The 23,139-nt window shown below is 38.6% G+C and overlaps 1 protein-coding gene across 1 annotated transcript; it reads left to right on the top strand.

Annotated features, from left to right (window-relative positions):
• Positions 1–619: 619 nt before the first annotated feature.
• LOC122640482 (histidine kinase 2) lies at positions 620–22,971 on the top strand. Its single transcript, XM_043833697.1, has 15 exons — positions 620–768; positions 874–1,011; positions 4,896–5,189; positions 9,247–9,726; positions 10,341–10,616; positions 14,275–14,444; positions 14,578–14,790; positions 14,875–15,061; positions 15,382–15,433; positions 15,523–15,752; positions 15,850–15,948; positions 17,800–18,464; positions 19,726–20,229; positions 20,522–21,025; positions 22,586–22,971. The coding sequence occupies exons 1-14, from the start codon at positions 703–705 to the stop codon at positions 20,769–20,771; spliced, it is 3,624 nt and encodes a 1,207-aa protein (XP_043689632.1). The 5' UTR covers positions 620–702; the 3' UTR covers positions 20,772–21,025; positions 22,586–22,971.
• The last annotated feature ends 168 nt before the right edge of the window (positions 22,972–23,139 follow it).

Genomic DNA, 23,139 nt, shown 5'->3' with positions numbered 1-23,139 from the left:
CAATTTTTTTTTTTAAAGAATCGAGATATTTTTTTCTTTTCCCTTGCTTTTAATTCCCATTTTTGTTTGCTTTTCCTTAACCTTCCCCCACCACATGATGAGGTAATAATGTAGCCAACCTCCGTGACAAACACTCCTCCCCAAACCCATAACTGTGAGTGAAAGAGAGAGAGGGAGGGTCGGTAAAACCTCTCCTTTATATTAACCTGATCATTGATTCCAGTTGGGTTTGAGGGAAAACCAATTGGGTTTCAACAAATTTCCGCTTTTCTATAAAAAAGAACCAAGAAGGCAAGAACGGACAAATGCAGTAGGGAATCCATTTTTCTCTTCCTCTATTGGTTTACTGACTCTACACCAAGCTGCTCAAACTACCAACTGTGATCCATCCATCGCCATTTTTTCTTTTTGTCAGGATTCCTCTAGAGTGTGCTTTATCAATGCTAGAAGCAGGTGTCGTTTTTTGTGAATTTTCTTTTTAATGCGAGATAGAGAGTGAGGAGTTCACAAGAAACCTCAAGGAAAGCCTGAAACTTTGTACTCTCAAATCTGATGAAATATTTTCTTCTGGGCTGCTGAATGATTCAGTTGTTTTATGCAATCTTTTACTTCTTGGGTTTCGATGAGCTTTTTGGCAATTACTGGGGTTTCACTCAAACTTCCGAAGATTTTCGTGAAAATATGTCGGTGGGTTTTCACTAGATGGCTTTGAATTGCAAGCTCTCTGGATTTAACGGCAGATTGCCACCCAATGCAAAACCGAAGAAGGTGAGAGGCTCTACTGGTGGTTGGAAGTGGTGGATGAAGCCACTGCTTCTGTTTTTCTGGGTTTTTGGTATTATTATTGTGTCTATATGGGTTTTGTCTGAAAAGAGAGATGATGCCGGCTCAAGTAGGAAAGAGAAAATTTCAGGCTTGTGGGAAGAACAAGCTCGAATATTGAGAGAGCAATTCAATGTCAGCAAGAATCAGCTTCAAGCTTCGGCCTCTCTATTCTCCAAGTCTGATCAGGTACTGACTTTTTATGTTCTTTTCCTTGTTTTTGTTCTTTCTTGCTCTGTAATGGTCTGGGTTTGCTTCGTAGCTCGAGGACCTGCAGCTGTCGATTAATGACTATTTTATGCTTCTTCTTATTATTTATAAGAGTAAAAGAATACAACAAATGATAGATAATGGCGGTTTTCCCGCATTCATTTTCTTTGTATATTCCCTTTTACTGAACTTCGTCTAAATCTGAAAATCCGTACATATGAACTGAATTAAGCTGCAAAATGCTCCAAAACTCTGTGTTTCGAGACTATTGCAAGATGGGTGGTGGGAGAGAATTTGAAGGAATGGATTAACTGATGATAATCATGACAAAACTAACTCATTATTTCTGTATTTATGTTGAGTCGTTTTCCCTTTTTGGAAGGGAAAACCTTACAAGTTACATTTTGCGTTGCCATATTGTTGGGTTTTCACTTCTGGTTTTGCCTTTCCCATTGTAATTCTTCCTGGGCGATACGAAACTCTGGATCGAGTCTCTTCACTACTAGTTTGTTCACAAGATTTATTTTCTTTTTTCTTTTTATTTTTTTGACAATCCCATTTCATGAAATTGCAGTGGAAATCCAGTGTCTTACTCCCCCATGCTCCGATCCCATTTTGTTTTGTTTTTTTTTCTTTAGAAAGTGCTCTGATGCCGGGGTTCTGGAAGAGAAAAATTATTATATTTTGTCAAACTATATAATATGACATGAGGGCATTAAATTGAGAAAAAAAATATCGGTTATTATAACATTTTAACATAAATGCCATTAAAAAATTATGGTTATGAATGAATAGTAAGTCAGGGAAGATCACATAAGAAACATACTCTAGGCTAAGAGATATAAGCAACTTTAAGTTCTTCAATCCTCTATTTATTCTTGTTTTTTCTAGGTGCGGGGGTGGGTACATTGGGGAGGGGGTGAGTACATTGGAGGACCCAAGGGCAAAATATGTCTTAAATATATGATATAATTAAGATCTTCCATCCTCTTTTTATTATTTTTTCTAGGCACGGGTGGGGAGTGGGTACATTGGAGGACCCAAGGGAAATGTGAGTGGTTTGTGGTTGACAAACCACAAGCAAAATTGCTCGGTGTGGGCCTAGTTCTGCCATGTGGCTGCTCAGATGGAGCTGAAATCTTATGGACAATTAAACTCTAAGTTCCCTGCTCACATGTCAAGTTTCAGCCTGATATGAGTTGGCTAAGCTGCAAAATAAAGCATTGAAAAATCTAGGACCATCAAGAGGGTGCATGAACATACATGGTAGGGTAAGTGATTGAATTTGAGACTGAAGTTTGACATGCGGCTAATCTAGACCATTTCCTAGATATACAACAGTCATAATTGCCACATCACTCATAAATATATAATATGTGATATATGTATATAGGGGCTGTCACTTGGTGTGATGGTAAAATCTGGGGTTTCTTGTGTGAAATGTTGGTTTGAATCTGAGGGCGGCTGCCTCGTGTAAAGATGTTGATTGTTAGGACCAACACAATCCACCCCTCTCAGGACCCAACAAAAGTGGGACGTGCCGCGAGTAATTGTCCCTTAACCCAGGTTTCCAATGGAGACCGTAAGGCCTGACCGAAAGCCATTACTTTGGAACCATAGTTGCAGAAGATTATGGGATAGATTATACCCCTTCAAGGATAGCATACCTTTATTGAAGATTATTGGATCAAAATTTTTACTTCAATTTCACACCATCTATGATCATAGTGTGAGTTCTCACTCTATTTATCGACTTCCCTTTAAAAAAATATTCGCACAAATGATTTTTGCTTGAGGGCTATGGCCGTGATATGTGCCTTGGGTCTATTAATCATGATCCTAAACATGGGGCTTTGACTTCTTATATTCGTGTCAAAGTTTTGGCCTAAATAGAGTTCGCCACATGGCAAATCAAGAAGATCATGGAAAAAAGTTGATGTTTTTGAAAAAAATTTAGAAGACTGAAAATGCAACAGAAAAGTCAAACATATGGTGGCCATTTACCCAGTGGCAAATCCAAAAGGTAAGCTATCCATTGAATTATTGAATTGGCCTTTTGAATCCTCCATATGGTTAAAATCAGGCTAGCTGCCTCATTAAAAGTCCAAACATCTCTTGTTTTATGCATGATTGTTACTCAAGAAATTCTTTGATTTAGCATTAGTAATGGGAAAAGAAAGCTATGATGAAGTATGAAGTATGGTGGAGAGTAGGAAAAGCTCCTCCTCCCCCCCCCCCCCCCCAAATGAAAACCATTTGCTCCACTTCTGATTGGGGAGATGGTTGACTAGCTAGCTGTCAGGTTAGTGGGTGAAAGATGGGTTTCAAACCCAGGAGCGTATTGTCCTTGCTCACTGATGCCATGAACTAAGCAAGCAGGCCAAGTTCCTTCTTTTATATGACTCCTGGATGGAGAGCCTGGAAATTTGAACAGCATTTTCATTTTCCTAGTATTGCAATAGTCATGTACTAGGATTCTACTACAACCAAGAAGGATTTGTATTTGGTAAAAGAGAGCTTTTTCCTCATGGTATTATTTCCCCTGAGTTTTTCCTCGTGGTTATTTCCCATGTGGATAGGAAGGGAATTTGGTCGGGATTTGTGTGAATTGGGATCACTGTGGAGTGTGGAGATGATCCAATTGAGTCTCAACCTGACCATCCTGGTTCACGGGGTGTTAATAAAGAAGATAAAAGGAATAGAAGTTGTTACACAACTTAACCTCGAAATTAATTTTGATTCCTTCCCATGGAAGCAGTTGTATGTAGCTAGCCTGGGGCTTTTTGTCTCTGAGAATAGGAGAACATAGCAGAGCAGACCCCGGTTAACTTGTACTTAACTCTTTACTCAAATCAACAGGGGGTAAAAAAGTGGAGGTTGACCCCATTTCACATGTCCATTGCAAAGCCTAATCATAGCTGATTTGTGAGAATTGTAGATCATTAAGTCTGAGTTATTTTAAATTTCTGACATGAAAGTTATGTAGGTCTTGAAGCTGTCATCAATTGGCTAGGTACTTCTCCCTCCCCGTCTGTGTTTGTGTACGGAAAAAGGAGAGTAAATGAAATACTGATACACTAAAACCATCTAAATCATCTAAAGGTCTCCACCAAATGTGGATCCTTTGTACTATAGAATTATTGACTCTCTTGTCATCTACTCATCTTAGTTTGTGTCCACAAAAGGAATCTTCATGATTCGTGGGAATAACAAACCAATCCACTCGTATTATGATTGTTACTCTTCTTCTTGAAACTGATATGAAGGATGCTGAGTATATGGCATTTCTTTGCATGTTCCATACTTGCATAGTCATTTGTCTAGGGCCTCTAGGCCAAGTCTGGTTTGGGAGTTATTTATTTATTTATTATGTTTATAAAACTGTTTTCCCTTTCAGAATAGGGCAGTGGACTTTAGATAAGCCAAATTTAAAAAAATGAGGAAATATCTAGTACATAAAATGACCCCCTACTGTGCCATTAACAGAAAGAGAAAGTATGTGAGGGGTGTTTTGCTAAATACACCTACAGATGCTTTTTCCCTCATATGATTGACTGCTTAAGGTTAATCGTATGCCAATGCACTGATCTGGATGCATATGTAACTGTAAGGTTAATCCTATACGGCTATACCTGCAGCCAGTAGTATGAAGCGTTTTGTGACAACCTCTTGAAGTCAAGTGTTAACAGTTAAACTCAACCTGAAAAGAACTTAACCTAAAAAAGGAAAAATGATAGGGAAGTATTTAAGGTTTCCATTTCTGAATCTGTGTATAGTAATAAGTATGAGTAAGGTCAAAATGAATGCTTTGGGTAGGTTAAACCTCACATGTTTGTCCCTTTGTCACCTATGTTGACTCCCAGCAGTGCTCTTCCTCACTGAAACCACCCTTCAAATGTATGGGAGAACAGAGTTATGATTTGCCACTAAGCAATAGTATTGCGTATACTCTGAAAGTATGTTCAGAGAATGAGAGGGTTGAACAGCTGTGTGGATGCGTGATCGATAATGTAGAAGCAAAGGACCTATGTGCAGTTAGAGATGAGTGCATTCCCAAGAAGCTTGAACCACCATCTTTGGGGAATGAACCTGGACTGGTTATTTCATATGAGCAAGCCAAATCTTCTATTTCGCCTATTGGTTGGGCTTGTGGAAAGGTAACCTAAACTCTTGTAGATGCATCTTATTTATTTTAGTTGGGTTTTCCCATTTCTATGTTGGAATTTTTCCTTCTCATTGTGCATTAAGTTTTCTAATGATTCTGTGCACCAACACAGTACATATTGGGTGGATTCTTCTTTTCTGGATGAGAGGTTCAAAAAGGAGACCATCTGTGCTCATATTTTGTCTGTAGTCATTAGCATAATTATGTGCTATAATGCTTCTTTATGCGAACTTCTTCAAGTTTTCTTTCCTTGGTGGTGTTTTTGGAAAATCTAATTGAATCTCAACATTAAACCAAAGTCTTACAGTAATGCTGTCCATGATTGCTTCATATTTGCTTTCCTATAGCCAAACCCTCTGTTGCATGTGTTCTTCTGCTGATGTTATTTTTTTAAAGGCTCAGTGGATGGACTCTACCACTTCTGCATACAGACAAAAAATTCTTGATGTTACAGGTGTATGTGGTCAGATTATACATCTAACTATCTAAGATCAAAATGACTTATGTAGGTTATGGTCTATTATATGTATTTTTAGCCATGGAGGGATCAAATAACAGTCTCTTTTTGTCAATGAGAAAAATTAAGTCCCTGTGTGCTTGTGCAAGAGACAGAGAAGGTGGTGGTGATGGAGAGGGGGGGGGGAGTATGTGAAGAATGGCTCGTGTAGCAGCTGACTTCAATTATTAAATCCACAAGTGAAAGTGCAACATTTTGACTAACAACATACTGCTTATTCCTTTCAAATCTGTAAATAATCTCTTCGAGATAAAAGAAAAATGTAGAAAACCTAGGACCTGTAACCAGTAACTCTAGGGAGAAGAAAAGAGAGAAGAGAAGATGGAAGTTGTAAAATACTTGAATAATTGCTTATTTTAATTGATAGGTAAGCCCCTCTATTTATAATAGAGGGGAAAGTTACAAGAGACTAAAATAGGCGATGTGGGACTAAAACCCACATAGCCGACTTACATTTAATAATATAAAAACTACTCCAAAATGACCAGAATACCCCCACGGTATTATGGAGTACATATTCCAACACTCCCCCTCAAGCTGGATTAACAAATAATTAAAGAAAGAAAATCCAGCTTGAATTAAAGAAAAAAGAACTCCATAATAATGCTAACACTCCCCCTCAAGTTGGCGCATACAAAGTACTAATGCCCAACTTGAACAAAATGGGAAAAAAAACTAAGTTGCAGCAGAATCTAGTGTGACATATGAATACAACTCCCAAATAAACCTTCAAGAATTTAAAAAATAGATCTTCAAAACTTGGACAGACATGATCAACAAACCGGGACTGGAATGTCTTCCAAAAAAGGCAACTTTCAACGATCTTCAATAGCTATCCAGTGATGAATCTCAGATTGTCACAATGACATAGAATCTTGAAATGAAATAACTAGAGCAGCAAATAGCGAAAACAAACTGAATCAGGCAGCAGAAAAAAAACTGTATCAACCCAATCGAAAGTCCTCAAATAGGCAACAACCAAATATCTTTAATATTTCAATACTTCAATCTCCCCCTTACGGCAAAATCAACCCAATAACAAAGGATACCCAATAGCAATGGTGGAGAAAACTGATTTTCTATGTTTTGCACCAATATTCTTGCAAGTTCTGCGTTCTGCAATGTCTGCAGGTGTATTGTACATAATCCCCCCTTCACGTGTAGTACACTTGGACATAATAGAGATGATGTAAGAAATAGGGCAAAAACATAATATTCCAGAATTTTCCAAAGGTGCTATGGGTAAGTAAAAAAGAAGGAATGGCAAAATTATAAGTTACCAGAAGTTTCCAAAGGTGTTATGGGTAAATACCAAAGGTATGGGATATGAAGGGAATTAGAATTATTGAAAGAGAAAGGTGTTGGAAAAAAAGATGGCATGGCTGTAATTTGGTGGAAGTCCACTTTTAAATACAATCCAAACCAAAGGGCAAACTGGTAATAAACCAGAATTTTCAAGGGTCAATTGGGTAGTCAAATAGGGGAATGTATGAAAAAGAAATGGCAGTTCCATAAATAACCAAAATTTTCAATTGGGTAGTCAAATAAGGGAATGGTAGAATTGCAAATAACATAAAGTTGAATAAGGGATGCAATAAGTAAAATAATGGCTATGGAGAGTGGCAATCTTGTAAATAATGTAGATTTAAAAACCCATTAAGAAAATTGTAACAAAACAAGGATATAATGGGCATTAAATTCAAGAGGGAAGAACAGAGTAGGAATTTCAGAGAATATAGGGGCAAATCAGAAATAACTTCAGGAAAGAACAACTTTTGTACATTTTTAAAGGGTTGGCCTTGAGTGTAAATACCAAAAAAATTGTGTCTTTCTTCCTTACGGTTTCTGAAACCAAGAGTAAAACTTGTTGACAGAGGAGCAACACTAGGCAATAAAGTAGGACTTACCAAAGATTCCAAGATTCTTCTTTTTCTGGTTTTGGTTTTCCTTTTGATATTCGAACTTTACCTCGTAAACTCTTTTAGTTGACTTCGAAAAGCTGCTCTTGATCCCGAGAACCCTAGAGAAGCGTGGTCGGTAGTCGTCTAGGTTCCATGGACGTCGCTGTCAAAGCTAACAACAAGAAGTTCCTCTGTAGTTACGGCGGCAAGATTCTCCCCCGTTATCCCGACGGCAAGCTTCTTTACGTCGGAGGAGAGATCAAAGTCCTTGCTGTTGATCGTTCCATCTCATTTGCAGAACTATTGGTGAAGCTTGGAGAGTTGTGTGGATACTCTGTAAGTCTAAGATGTCAGTTGCCGACGGAAGATCTAGACGCCTTGGTGTCAATTACCTTAGATGAGGATCTTGCTAGTATCATAGAGGAATATGATTGAGCGAGTATGTGCCGAGACAAGGCGGCACTAGTAGCGGCTTCTTTTCCGTTGAAGATTAGAGCTTTTTCTCTTTCCCAAATCTGTGAAAAAAGTCTCTCCTCCCCTGTCGGCTACGTCCAGTGTCATCGACGCTACTCCGGCATGGAAATCGCCCTACGCAGCCGCTAGATCCCGTTCGTCTCTTCCTGACTTGGTTGCTCACCGATGTGTCCATCACGCTTTCACGCAGATCGGATTTCCCTACCGCTTTGAGAAATCTATCGGGAAACTCCGTTACAATGCCTATCATGCTGATGGGATTCCTAGGCATTCCTCCTACCTTGTGCACAACGGAAATCACTGGCAATGACCCAAAACAGAGGGGAGAAAAGGAAGAGAACACATATTTTCATATTCAGCGATTTCAGAACCCCAAAATCGATAGCAGAAACCAGATAATCCATGCGGCAGAATAAACACCACGACTAGCAAACCGTTGAATCAAATATGCATGATTCATCATACGAAACCCTAGTTCTTCTTTTATGAACTAGGGTTTCCTTCTTCAAACCAAACGCTTAAAACGATTCTCAAAACGGCTATTATGGAGAGAATTAGTATTGGTTACAATAGCTCTGATACCATGTAGAAAACCAAGGACCTGTAACCAGTAACACTCTAGAGAGAAGAAAAGAGAGAAGAGAAGATGGAAGTTGTAAAATACTTGAATAATTGCTTATTTTAATTGATAGGTAAGCCCCTATTTATCATAGAGGGGAAAGTTACAAGAGACTAAAATAGGCGATGTGGGACTAAAACCCACATAGCTGACTTACGCTTAATAACATAAAAACTACCCCAAAATGGCCAGAATACCCCCACGATATTCTGGAGTACATATTCCAACAAAAAATCATTCATCAAAGGTCAAACATACTTTGCATGTGAATAGACACATGTAACTGTGAAGTTGGATCTGAAGATTTCTTAATGTCCTGGGGTTTTAGTGAATCGCATATTCTCCTGTATGTCTAGTAATCAGCACTTTTATTTATTTATTTTTTTCGGGGGGGGGGGGGGGCGATTCCCTTTCTCCTTATCTTAATGGAGAATATGAAGAAGAGCAAGTTTTAACTTTTTTTGGTAACAATCTATGGTCTCCAGTTGATTATAAAGATTGAAAGGAGAGTTAAATTGACTGTTTTGATTTTAATCAGGACATCTTGCAAATGAAAGTGCATTGGAAGTGTGAAGAAAATTGCAGTAAACTGATTATCTGTTTGATGAAGATATGTTGGTGGGTTATGGTTGGAATAATTGCGGGTTGTAGGATCTCTGGTTTTTGTGGAAGATTCTGGAGTCCAATGCTGAAAGAGGTTCAGCTGCAGCCACAGGTTCAACTGTGTCAGTGGCAGAAGCAGCAACCACACCCCCAGGGTTCTTCTAAAGTTAGTGCAATGTGGATGAGAAAGCTCCTATATATGTTGTTCTTGGGTGGGATTGCCTTATCGATCTGGTTATATTGGTCCATGAGCAAGAATGTTGTTTTAAGGAGGAAAGAGACGCTTGCCAACATGTGTGATGAGCGAGCTCGTATGTTGCAAGATCAGTTCAATGTGAGCATGAACCATGTTCATGCCTTGGCCATTCTTGTTTCGACTTTTCATCATGGGAAGCAACCTTCTGCTATTGCCCAGGTAAGTTGTCTATTTTGTCCTTGATTCAGCTTTGTAACAGGCACTCAGAAGTCGCTTTTTTTATGATGAAATGGCTGGATCTTGTTTTCTCTCTCTCTCTCTCTCTCTCTCTTGCAAGCATTCATGCATCCACATGTCTACATGACACAGTCCTACAGTTTTGATACCCCCCCCTCCAAAAAAAAAGTTTCCGCTGCCTAGATGTATCTATCTCTATATATTAGTTGAGCTGGAACAGTGATTTGTTATCATACTGCCTAATTGGTCGCTCAGAGGTCGAAACATCTAGTTGGCATGACCATCCTATGAGGTCCCATTTAGGAAATTCTTGAGGTCAAAATCAACCTGATCTGAATTTTATTGATTACATTCTTTTCTGGTATCACCAAAAAGCAAAATGTTTAAACTCTTTACTGAAGCAGAGGACAGAAATTTAGGTTCAATCATTTGATTCAAAGTGCTGGAAATCTTGTTTGTCCGACATGGAAGAATTGTCTGACCTATGATGCAACTGTGTATGTAACGTTCAATAGGTTGGATAATTGGAGGTCAGTCAAAATCGGATATCCCAGCAATGCCAATAATGAGTTGATGACAATTTCTTGTTTCCACAGAAAACATTTGCCGAATATGCAGAGAGAACAGCTTTTGAAAGGCCACTCACTAGTGGTGTTGCCTATGCTTCGAAAGTACTGCATTCAGAAAGGGAGCAGTTTGAGAAGCAACATGGATGGACGATAAAGAAAATGGAGATAGTGGATCAATCTCCAGTCGAAGATTACATTCCTGAGAAGCTGGACCCATCTCCCATTCAAGATGAATATGCACCAGTTATTTTCTCCCAAGAAACAGTCTCCCATATCATTTCTATAGATATGATGTCTGGGAAGGTTTGTTTGCTTTTCTGTATGGTGATTCTTCTATTTGTATAGTGTTTTTTTTAAATTTTTTTTATATTGAGTTACATTGATTTTTCTTGTAAATTTAATGTAATTTCAAAGCTAGAGCATGTAGATGTGGGTAGGTGTGGCAATTGGCTGGTTTGGGCGACTCTGGCCCATTAAAAGAATGCACCCAACCCATCCATCTGACCCATTTACAGAACAGTATACACATTTTAATAAAATTATAATATTTCCACATACCACAGTCTAGTCTAATCTCATGTTATCACTTTTTACCACTCAACCCATAGTTGGATCATGTTGGGAGGTCAAACTGACCCAACCCTATTGGACCATGTCTGACCTGATCAAATTAACCCAAAGTGAATCAGAGTGGATTGGTTTGGACCCACTTCAACTTCATCCAATTCAAAAATATTTCATTACCTGAAAAGGTCTACACATGCAGGTTGCCTTTTCATCATGGAGAATCTAAAGAAGAGATTTATATTTATTTGGGATATTTCAAGATGAAACTGCTGATCACAGGATATCTCTTAGCAGATGACTGCAGTCAACATCTGATTCTCCAGTCCAAATGTCCAACACTGCTCTGCAATCTCTTGCATATAACAAATGCACTCTCACCCCAAAAAAGGATAAAGAACAAAGGAGAGAATCACAACCAGAAGAAGTAATTAGAGAGAGAAAAATCAGAACCATAGAATGGTGATGAAATTGCGTATAGTATACTACAAGTTACAAAACACAATGATTTGTTGACGTGGTTTGTTCAATTGCATCATCTTTTATCTAGATTCAACAGTAGCTTATATATTTATTTTTTCAGTGCGCAAAAGGGGGGAGGGAGTGAAAATGAACCAGAAAGGAGAAATGATCTCATCTAGCAATGAAAAGTGTTCCATCTAATATGGTTCTTCTGCAAGTAGACATAGATATAAACCCAAGCGAAAAAACAAAGGAATTGACAGAAGTGTAATAAAAAATCGAGCCAAAGTATTAGACCCTAACCTTTTCTCTTAAACTCACTGTTCTGATCTCTATTAACTTCTCTGACATGGATAAGTGATTCTCCTCCAAAACAGGGATTTGGATTTGCCCTTTGAAATGGATTTCTTCTGCTCTTCAGGATCAGTTTCAGCTTTCTCCTTCTCAAAGTCAAGGTTTCGGTTTCGAGCCTGGTTTTGAACAGGCTAGAAACCAAAATATTTCACGAAACCGCAAAATTTTGGTCAAAACCTTCCTTCGGTTGCTAGTTTTGATTGATGGTTTCGAGGCCCATATGGTCAAATTAGTTCCTGAAACTTAAAGGAAACCCTATTTTAGGCCCTTTAGACATATTGGGACCCTTAGATTGTAAAAAAACCCATCCAAAATGGTAGTTGTCTTTGGACCCTAGGTTGGTAGTGTATGCTGTATGATGTTGTATACACAAAATGTAGTACTAGAACACACATATTTCATTTAAAACAACTAAAGTATGCCTTAGGAATGAATAAACATAAAACTAGAAATCATTTCATAATTATCAAATGTTGTATAGTGTTCATTATACAGAATATGGGAGTGATTTGACACAAAATAAGAAAAACTGAGGTTTTCTAGGAAGTTTCCCTTGGAGTTGAAACAAGTGAATGATATTGAAACTTGAAAAATGGTCAAAATTTCATTGAATCTGCGAAATTTCTATCAATACTATGCATTTTAGACCAAAGGTATGACCGAAACGACACCGAAATTCGAAACATTGTCAAATTTTCACTAGAACTGTGAAATTTCGTCCGAAACATGGTAAGACCCAGGTATCACACCTCGTTTCGTTTCAACCTTTGTCGAAACCGTAGTATTTTGCAAAATTTCGAACACTGCTCAAGCTCTTTGGCATTTTGCCTCTTATTCTGTTTGTTATGTTCATGCTCTTTGAATGTGTCTTACAACTTCCACAGCTCCTCTGCTGCTTCACTGTTCACCATTATCGATGACATGAATTGTGCTGGAGGCAAGAGAATTTATCTCCAGCTTAAGCATCCAAGCTGAGATAACTTCCACAGTTCCTCTTCTTTATTTCTAATCTAGTTTTCTAATTTGAGAATGAAGAAAAAGCAGAGAAGACAAACTTTTAGGGTTTGCAGGTCGTGAGAAGAGAGATCAAACAACGTTCCATTGGGAACTCTAATGGGTCCTGAAACCTATCCATGACTCACCCATTAATTTGGTGGGTTGGTTGAGTTGATTTTTGCCATCCCTAGATGTAGAAAAAGGATCTTGAAAGCATATTTAGTTATTATTTATGTGCAGGAGATTGCAATCATCGTTTTCCGGGTCAGACTTGACACATTTTCCAGACAAAAAATGTCAAAACTGTCTTTCTCAGCAGTCTTTCTATCAATCTATATGGTTGTTTGAAAGACCTGTGTCTACATCATTAAAAGAAATGGAGGAAATCTCATAATTGGTTGGAAGGTCTAGTATCTTCTGTTTGAGTCATTCTTGGCTTCAGACATCTAATGGTGATCGACCTTAATTATGCTAGCATCCTGGGATGTGGAGTATTCTCTGCATTTGCAGGTAGTAAAGGTCATAATCAGATGGTACATCATATGAAATCCATATCCAGTACCTGCAAGCACCCAGGGTTGGGGGCACAAGTATATGATGGCTCACGCCTAGGAATATCTACTACTGCATAAACTGGCCGAATCATACTGATAGCCACTTACCTTATGTCATTGTTTTGTGTTGGTTCTAACCTATTGCCAACAGCCCATAAAAGAAGTTGGATTAGACAGTGACATTAATATGATTGAAGGGAGGTAGGATTTTGGTTGGGAGGAAACAAATCTATCCTGTATGTGAGTATGACTTTTCCTTTCCTTCGTGTGATAAGTGTCCGTGTACCATGCCATAGTTAATTATATTACCCCGAGATGTAAAACCATAATTTAATACCCTTTTGACCTGCCACTGGTGATGTGGTATCCAATCTTTGACAAAAAATTACCTTCAAAATATGAAGTTTTCATTGACCCTTCTTGGTTGGAAGGATGAACCATAAGATCTCTTTCTTTTATTATTTATGTGAAAATCTGTGTAGAAAAGAATGTCACGGTTCAACAGTTCAACATTACAGGGGGTTTCAATACATTCCTAAAACATGGTATGCAACTATGATTCATTTATGCTACATGCGCTTACACCCTTTAGGAAATATAGCAAGGCAATCCTACTGGGATGTGATGATATAATGACATCCAGTATGATTGCCTTGCTATACTTTCTTTCTAGCATTAAGAAGGAAATATTAGAAGTTTCTTTTCAAAGGCATAGTTTCATATATTAGAATTGGCACATAAACAACTGATAGTGCTATCCCTTTCATATTCACATGGGCATTCATATGATTCTTATTTTTTGGTATAGTCAAATTATGTGGTCAATTTTACACACCATCTTCTGAACGACATGTGAACACTAATTGTCTATGCTTCAATCATATGCAAATTCTTTTATATTAGAACTATTTCTCAAGATGCTGAGACTTGAGGAGCGAGAAACTAAAGCATGGTTCTGCAAGAAACTTTAACCATTTATCACTAGCCATTTATGATCTAGGTCTCTGATAGCAGCCCTGACTGATGTGTAGGAAGACCGTGATAACATCCTGCGAGCAAGGGCCTCTGGAAAAGGAGTTTTGACTTCTCCCTTCAAACTATTGAAATCCAATCACCTTGGTGTTGTTCTCACATTTGCTGTGTATAACACTGACCTCCCCCCAACTGCTACACCTGAGCAACACATTGAAGCAACTGAGGGGTAAGTTGTTTCAGCATTATACATTGTCATCAATAGCTTAAGAGTGAAGTCTTCATGCTTGTAGAGGAACTTCAAATTTTGGTAAAGGTGATGAAATATAGGAGTTTTATACTGGGATTTACTTCTCAAACAGGTATTTGGGTGCGTCTTATGATGTTCCATCATTAGTGGAAAAGCTGCTCCACCAGCTTGCCAGCAAACAAACAATTGTTGTCAATGTATATGATACAACTAATGTTACTGCTCCCATAAAAATGTATGGTCCTAATGTGATCAATGTAGGGATGATGCATGTTAGCAATGTTGATTTCGGAGATCCATTACGGAGACATGAGATGCATTGCAGGTGAGCTTTAAGGAACATATGAGTCCTATGTTGGGAGGACAGGTGCATTGCCTAAATTGATCTTGTTTATTTTTTTTATTACAGATTCAAGGAGAAACCTCCACTGCCCTGGATGGCAATAACATCATCGGTAGGAGCGCTAGTTATAACATTGCTAGTGGGCTATATCTTTTATGCAGCAATAAACCGAATTGAAAAAGTGGAGGATGATTATAATGAGATGATGAAGCTCAAAGTTCAAGCTGAAGCTGCTGATGTTGCAAAATCCCAGGTTCCTTATTCTTCTTCTCAATAGGATGAGTTTCCTCTTCTGTCTTGTTGTTTTAAGTTGACTTTGCTGTCACTTAAGTCTCTGTTATAGTCTGCACTTCCTAATTAGGGAGGAAAATGATGTTTTTGCTTCAACATCTTTCTCTTTTCTTTTTGGTAAACTAGCTTTCAGAGATTCAGATTTACTCAACCACAGACTAATACTTTCTCCAAATCTTTATGTTCAATGCTACTTGTTTTCACTTTAATTTCTTTCTTGCTATACATTATGTTTGCTTTTGTCATGATCCTCAGAGACTGAGGCCGTCTTCTCTTTTGTAGTTCCTAGCAACTGTTTCCCATGAGATCAGGACTCCAATGAATGGTGTATTGGGTGCGTTAGAATTTTGAGTTATTTTATTTATTTTTGTATTTTGTACAAGCCATGATTTCTTATTAACAGAAAATGAATACATATCTCAGGTATGCTGCAGATGTTGATGGACACAGAACTTGATGAAACTCAACAGGATTATGCACTGACTGCTCATTCCAGTGGGAAAGATCTAATATCCCTAATTAACGAGGTCCTTGACCAGGCTAAGATAGAATCAGGCAGGCTTGAGCTTGAGGCTGTCTCATTTGATCTACATGCTATACTTGATAATGTGTTGTCACTTTTCTGTGGCAAAGCACATAAAAAAGGCATTGAGGTAGAAACTAATTTATCTTCTCCCCTTCTTTTTTCTCAGATACTTCTAATTGTCTCTCACAGAAACTTGGTTGTTTGTATTTTTTTGATGAGTGAAGTTTGCTGTTTATATCTCTGGTCGGGTGCCTGAAATAGTCATGGGGGATCCTGGACGGTTCCGACAGATAATTACAAATCTAGTTGGAAACTCAATTAAGGTTGGTTGCATTTAATTTGCAGTTAGAACACCCCCTTCCCCAATAAAAAAAACTCCGACAATTAGATGTGTATGCCTTATATTTTGGTAGGTAAACTGCAGTTTTTCTTGTTTTCTTTAATAATACACATGTACTCCTTGTTGTCAGTTAACCATCAGGTAAAGGTAGTTATGTACAGTTTACCCTCGACTGGTTTCAGACTTTCAATATTAAGAGTTCATTATGTGAAGTAAACACATAAGTTTGTGTGGCATGGCAGTGTTATTGTAACTTTCAGGCTTTCTAAATTACAGTGCTCTGTGTTCAAACAATGTTTGTCTCCTTTTTTGATGCATTTGAGTCATTTTAGACATCAGATATTAAGTTATGTCAAAGTTCAAAACAGGAAAGTAACTGGCACAGTGGTAAACAACTCATTTGAGTTGTAGAATGTCAGGGTTCGACTCTCATGCACTTCAACCCTTTATTGAAGTGTTGAAATAAATGAATAATTGTTGGCTGTCCAACTTTCAAATGCGGGTGGTCCATAGGAATGAACCATATGATTGTCAAGAGTGGATGCTATGTTGACCATTCTATCATTCTTGAGGACCCTCAAGTTAGATGGTTGACACGGATTGTCCTCCAAATAGGTCAATAATCCCAACGCACTCGTGTGGTCCTTAAAACATTGTCTATATGAATTTTTTTTTTTTTTCTGGTTTAGCTAATAGTTAAACCGATATGTGCCGACACTGTTCTGGGGTAAAATTGCTGTTTAAGAAGGTTTTGTAAGTCAATTATCTTTAAAGTGGTGATCAACTGACTGAGGTCCTCATTTTTTGTGGGGCAGGGGAAAGCCGACCGAGCTGGGTTATATGTGTATATTTTGCTGAAAACTATAAGAGTCAGGTGTAATTAGAAAAATGCGGGGTCACATGTCTAATTATCAGAAAGAATAGCACTATGAAATGTAATCATCTTTTAATTATTGTAAAAGCTGATCTCAAGATGGTACTGGTTGTGGTTTACCTTGTAACAGTTACAAAATTTATTATTAGGGAAAAAGAATGCTGCCCGATAGCGCTCCCTGTGCCCCCTCACATGGGGCAGTGAAATGACCACCCTGGCCCTCCCCTTGGATGCCCGTGCATGCAGTCCCAGCATGGGGGCCACACAGGATGGCAGCAAACCCCTTCCTTTATTATTATTATTATTATTAATATATATTTTCTGGTTGAATGTAGTTTCTGGAAGATTCTCTATATCTTATGCTTCATGTTGTTTCTTAACCTAGTAAGGATCACATCATGGTGCATGTCTTTACTGTCTACTGTAGTATTATGTATTATTCTATTATATAATTATACATCTATGAGGAGTTTGAAAACACCAATCTGAATCCCAGTGCACTCAAAGACCCATAAATGAGGCTGGTCCAGGTTACTGGTTCTACTGGCTATGTCAGGTGGTTGATGGTGCAAATAAGTTTGGATCTAAAGTGAGGTTATGGTTTATCCAGTGCTCAGATATTTGTTTTATATATACATGATATAAACGTACCTGAGTGCAATGGTTCAACTGTATGTGATTGATGGTCTGTTCCCACTTGACCAAAATCAGGGTTTATCCGCCCATTTTGAAGGCCAGGTAGTAGGTCTACTAGTATGAAAGGGTCTCAGGACATTGGAAGACACTATATGATTAGTCCCCACATGTTTGACCACTACACGAGAGGTCAATCCAGTTAGATGGCTATCATTATTTAAAGTTTGATAACCATGTATCTTTTCCTATTTCACGATTTGCGTTAGTCGCTTGCTTGTTTTTTTACCCTTGTCACTTAAATTCTTAAAAATGTTTAAAATGCAGTTCACAGAGCAAGGGCATATACTTGTCTCAGTCCATCTAGCTGATGAAGTGAGGGACCGGCCAGAAGACATGGATGAAGTGCTGAAACAACACATGGAGTTGGTTCAGAATGGAAAAGACACATCTTATAATACATTGAGTGGGTATCCAGTGGTGGACAGGTGGAAAAGCTGGGAGAATTTCAGGTCACTAAGCTGTGTAAACTGGACAGAAGCTAGTGATATCATGAGGTTACTAGTCACAGTTGAGGATACAGGTGTGGGAATACCTTATGATGCACAGAGTCGCATCTTCCAGCCTTTTATGCAGGCTGATAGTTCCACTTCTCGTACATATGGTGGGACTGGTATTGGCTTGAGCATTAGCAAGTGTTTGGTAGAGCTGATGCATGGTGAGATTGGAGTAGTGAGTAAGCCTGGGATTGGCAGTACCTTCACATTTACGGCGGCTTTAGCAAAAAGACAATTGAGTACTCTTGATATGAAGTGGTATCAGAGCAAATCTATAATCACAGAGTTCCAGGGATTGCAAGCTTTGGTGGTTGATGGGAGGAATATCAGTGCCAAAGTCACAAGTTACCATCTCCGGAGACTTGGAATATTGGTGGAGATTACCACCAGTCTGAAAACGGCGTGTACTTACATATCAAACAATTGCAACGCAGGGTAAACATTTTCTCTTTCTAATAACTGATTAATTGATAATTAAGATGATTTACTGATAAAATATAAAGAATTATACATGGCTAGCAAGTACTCAACACAGGAGCTACAAAGTACAAAACAAACATAAGTTAGGTGTAGTCACTCCTTCATGCAACTGATTTTCTTGAATAGCCTGCTTTTACCAGATGTTCTGGTATCCCATCGGTTGACCTCAAATCTTTTGGAATGAGATAGTCTCCCAGGATCACAAGGGAGGACCCAAATGGCCAAACTCCCAACTAGTAATGACAAGGAACCTGTCATGCCCATGCAACCTTGAAAATCTAAGGCTTGGCACATTTCATTTTTATTAGAAAAAAGAAGGTCAGAGTTATTCTAAATGTGCACGTCTAGAGAGGTATCTCTTAACAAGTGCTCTCGCCCTATGTGGCAGCTTAGTTGTGCTGAAATTTTGTGGACAAGATGTCACGTCATCCTTTATATGGTAATAAGTTTCAGCCCACAAAGTACTACACCATGTGGCAGTCAATAGGTCAATTTTCATTAAGATTTGGATGACTTATGATACAGTAAGGTTCAATCCAAGTGGATCATATCATTGAGTTTGGCTTTTAGATTTCACAGATGGACAATTCACATGGTCCTGTATCTATTCTACACCCTCAACTGATTTGACAGCTGAGAATACATGGGGACACAAATCCACTAAATGGTGGGTCATATATTTGGAACTGGCTACGAAATTTAAAATGTAAACCTTCCAAGGGATGCTCTATCTATCCATTGATTGAACTGGCCACATCTGCTCTCCTCATGGTGGAGCCACTGTACTCACCAAGAGATAGCCCTTTAGACATGCTCATTTAGAGAAACTTTTGCCATACGAAAAAGGTGAAGTGGTATGAATTTTTTACGAAGCTATTTGAGATCGAGACTTGGTCCAACTGATGACCTGAAACTGACTTTAAAAAAATGTAGTAGGTTATCAAGTCTTTTAGTTTTGCACAATAGAATGAAATTCTTGGAAAAGTTTAAGCAGCTTGCTACTTTACCAGGGGAGGGGAGGGGAGGGGAGGGGGGTGGGGAGAGGAAGCCAAGATATGGAATTGCTTGTCAAAGTCTAGTTCTGTTACTAGTGTTGATGGAAACATTGAGTATCCAGTCTCAGAATAAAAATAATAAAAAATAACTTTTGCTTTGGATTTATTAAAAGCTTTGGAACCTAATTGGGTGATTATTTCCTTAATTTTCTTCTTCTCAGTTTGATGACACATTTCGACATGGTTCTTGTTGACGAAGATGCTTGGAGTAAGCAAACAAGTCTTACGCTTCCTTGTCTGATTAATGAACTCAGACAAAATGGGAGAGAGAGGTACCCTGGAGATTGTGTAAAGATTTTCCTCCTTGCTTCTTCAGGCTCCACTGAGATTGACCAGTTCAAATCAACTATTGATGGTGTAATTAAGAAACCCCTTTGCTTAACTATGATGACCACATATTTTCAGCAAGCCCTTGGCATAGGGGACCGGAGGCAACGGGATAGAGGGAGAGGGAATATATCAAGCCTTCGAAGTTTACTGAGTGGAAAGCAAATTTTGGTTGTGGATGACAATGTTGTTAACCGCAGGGTGGCCACAGGTGCACTAAAGAAGTACGGAGCCACTGTCACATGTGTTGAGAGCGGGAAGGATGCCGTAGGGATGCTCCAGCCACCTCACAAGTTTGATGCTTGCTTTATGGATCTCCAGATGCCAGAGATGGATGGGTAATTAACTGCCTTTTTGTTTTTGATTTCTTTGAATTTCAAATATTGAGGAAACCCAGGATAGCTATGTTGCGATCCTAATGATGCGCCTGTTGGCCTGATTGGATGACCCTAACCATCCAACCTAGTTCGCTTTCCAAGACGATCAGAAAATAAGGATAGTCCATGGAAATGCAGTTAGATTGGATGACATCGGTTGCTGAACATAGGTTATCATTAGGGTCGTTGCAATTAAACCCCTCCTTTTATACTTAAGTTTCTTTCTTACTATTCCTCCCCATAATTTGTGCAGGTTTGAGGCCACAAGACAAGTTCGCTCTATAGAGAACAAGGTCAATGAACAGATTAGATCACAGGTTGCATCAATTGAGATGTTAGAGAATGTGGTGCACTGGCACACTCCAATACTTGCTATGACAGCTGATGTGATTCAAGCAACACAGGAAGAATATGTGAAATGTGGGATGGATGGTTATGTGTCGAAGCCATTTGAAGAAGAACAGCTATACTCTGCAGTGGCAAGCTTCTTTGGTTCTGGTTAGAGTGCATGAAATGTGGGATGGATGGTGATGCGTCAAAGCCATTTGAAAAAGAACAGCTCTACTCTGCAACAGCAACCTTCTTTGGTAATGGTTGATTTAGTGGGATTAACGTGGTAGCAGCTGTTCTATTGATGGTCAGCCCTGAGATGTCACTATGTCAGAAGAACCTTGAAAGCGATCTGGGTATTTGGTGAGGAGTCTTCTTGCAACCAGTGGCATCTGGCCTCACCAATCTTCTGGGCTTCTCTGCATTGGTAATTTCTTAATATGTAACTCTATTTAATAATAGTGCAGGCATGCACATGTTTTGAGGGATCCCTCTTTGGCTACTTTTGAGTCTTTGAAGTATGGTTGAAGAGAGAGAAACTTGAAACCCTAAGTGGTGGGTGTTTGAATCTGATTGAGACTCATGAGTCAAGAGCAGCCTCCAACCTTCCTTCTTCGTGGTTCCTCAATCAGGTAAGCCTCTAGTGCTTGCTTTTGTTTTATCTTGTCTCTTCCTCCTTTTGTGTTCATTCACCTTACTTTGCTATTGCATACAAATGGGTTGTGATCCTACCTCTTTAGGTAGTGGTCATACACCCATGTTTTGCTATTTCAAAGACTAGTTTTGCATGTTGTGTTAGTGTTCCTTAATTGTGCATGTCATTCTTCTCACCTCTTCTTTGCATTCCTAGGATATTACTTTGCACGGTATTTAGTCTTCTCTTGCATGTTAGGCTGTTTTGAAGAAGGCAAAGTAACAATTTGTGCTTGACCTGTGCATGCCTACATTATTATTAAATAGAGTTTCGTATTAAGGAATTACCAAAGCAGAGAAGCCCAGTAGATTTGTGAGGTCAGATGCCAATGGTTGCAAGAAGACTTATCACTAAATACCTAGATCGCTTTCAAGGTTCTTTTGATATCTCGGGGCTTACCATCAATAGAACAGCTGATACCGCTTTACTCCCACTAAATCAACCATTACCAAAGAAGGTTGCTGCGTACATATGACCCTCCCCAGACCCCTGTTGGGAGCCTGTGCACTGGGTACACCCCTTTTGTTTTCGCAGATGACTGTCTTCTCTTTAATTATTTTGAGTGTGTAACCACAGTAGTGGGTGAGCCTTGGTGCAACGGTTAAGTTGTGCGCTGGAGCCTCATGCACTGGGACTCTTTTTTATTTTTTGGTGTGTGTGTGTGTGTAACCAGTGTATTAGGCTCAGCACTAATGTTTGATGTAAATGAGTAATGCACTTCATTCTTCTCATTATTGTGGTGTTTGTTATTCAAAAGTATTATGTATTGTTGTTATACTAGTGTCATAGCATATTTTATTTTATTAATATTTTTGTTTACCCCTTGTTCCTTGTTTTTTTTTTTATAGGGAAATCAGATCCCCACGCCATCAGTGCGGGGATGCTTTCCCACACCCTCTTGCATCCCTGACTATGTGGACCACCCTATTGACGAAAACGATTACGCCCCCCCTTTGGCGGCTTCGGAAACCCTCTCCCTTTTTTATTTTTTTATATTTTGAATATTTCATGTAGTCTTTTTTATTGGTAAATTATATAATAGTTCCACCAAAGAAAGGAAAAAAGGAACACACATGCACTAAAATTTTACCTATATTTCCTCAAAAAATTCTTCATTGTGTGGTAGGAAGTTGGTACAAAAGTTGGTCTTTGGATAAGTTGGATTTCCTTACTTATCAATGATATGTTTCTGTAAATGCGTTTGATTAACCCATGATAAGTGACAAGTAAGTTTGCATCAGTAGGAACGTTGAAATAATACATGCTGACTTTATTGAACAATTATTTCTCTAGGGATGCTGGGAGAGCAGCGGCTGCCAGGTTTGATTATTTTGAAGAGGCACCTGGCTGCTCGGAACAATGTTCAATGGGTAGCTGGCAGTTTTTATGATGCCTTCCTAATTATTTTATGATCACTTCAGAGAAGAATTATAGAGAAAAAGTGAGTTTGTCAGGTATCGCTTGAAGATTTCTTGTTGCAAGTTGATCCTGATTGTTATCTGCTCTAATGCGGCATTTGGATGTTAAGGGGAAGCTAAAAGCTATGCTGCTAATCTCTTTGTAATATATTCTGAATAAGGGGTTGAGTTGTTGTAGTTTTTGTAAAAGGTTTACAGGAACTGTATTGTACATATAATTCTTTTTAGAATGAATAAGAAGAGCCTTCTCTATTCAAATAAGAACAAGTCTCTGGTTCTTCTGTATGATTTTATGCCGTTGCTATTAGACTTAATTTTGATTTGATTCTATGTCCACAAAAAATTGTATGGATAGAATGAATTATTTGAAGCCATTCCCCTTTATTCATTGTTAAAGTGCTTTCATATATCTATTACTTCTCCTTCCCC

The sequence above is a fragment of the Telopea speciosissima genome, chromosome 9 (genome assembly GCF_018873765.1).
Source record: "Telopea speciosissima isolate NSW1024214 ecotype Mountain lineage chromosome 9, Tspe_v1, whole genome shotgun sequence".
In the NCBI taxonomy this organism is placed as follows: Eukaryota; Viridiplantae; Streptophyta; class Magnoliopsida; order Proteales; family Proteaceae; genus Telopea; species Telopea speciosissima.
This window is presented reverse-complemented; position numbering and strand designations above follow the sequence as displayed.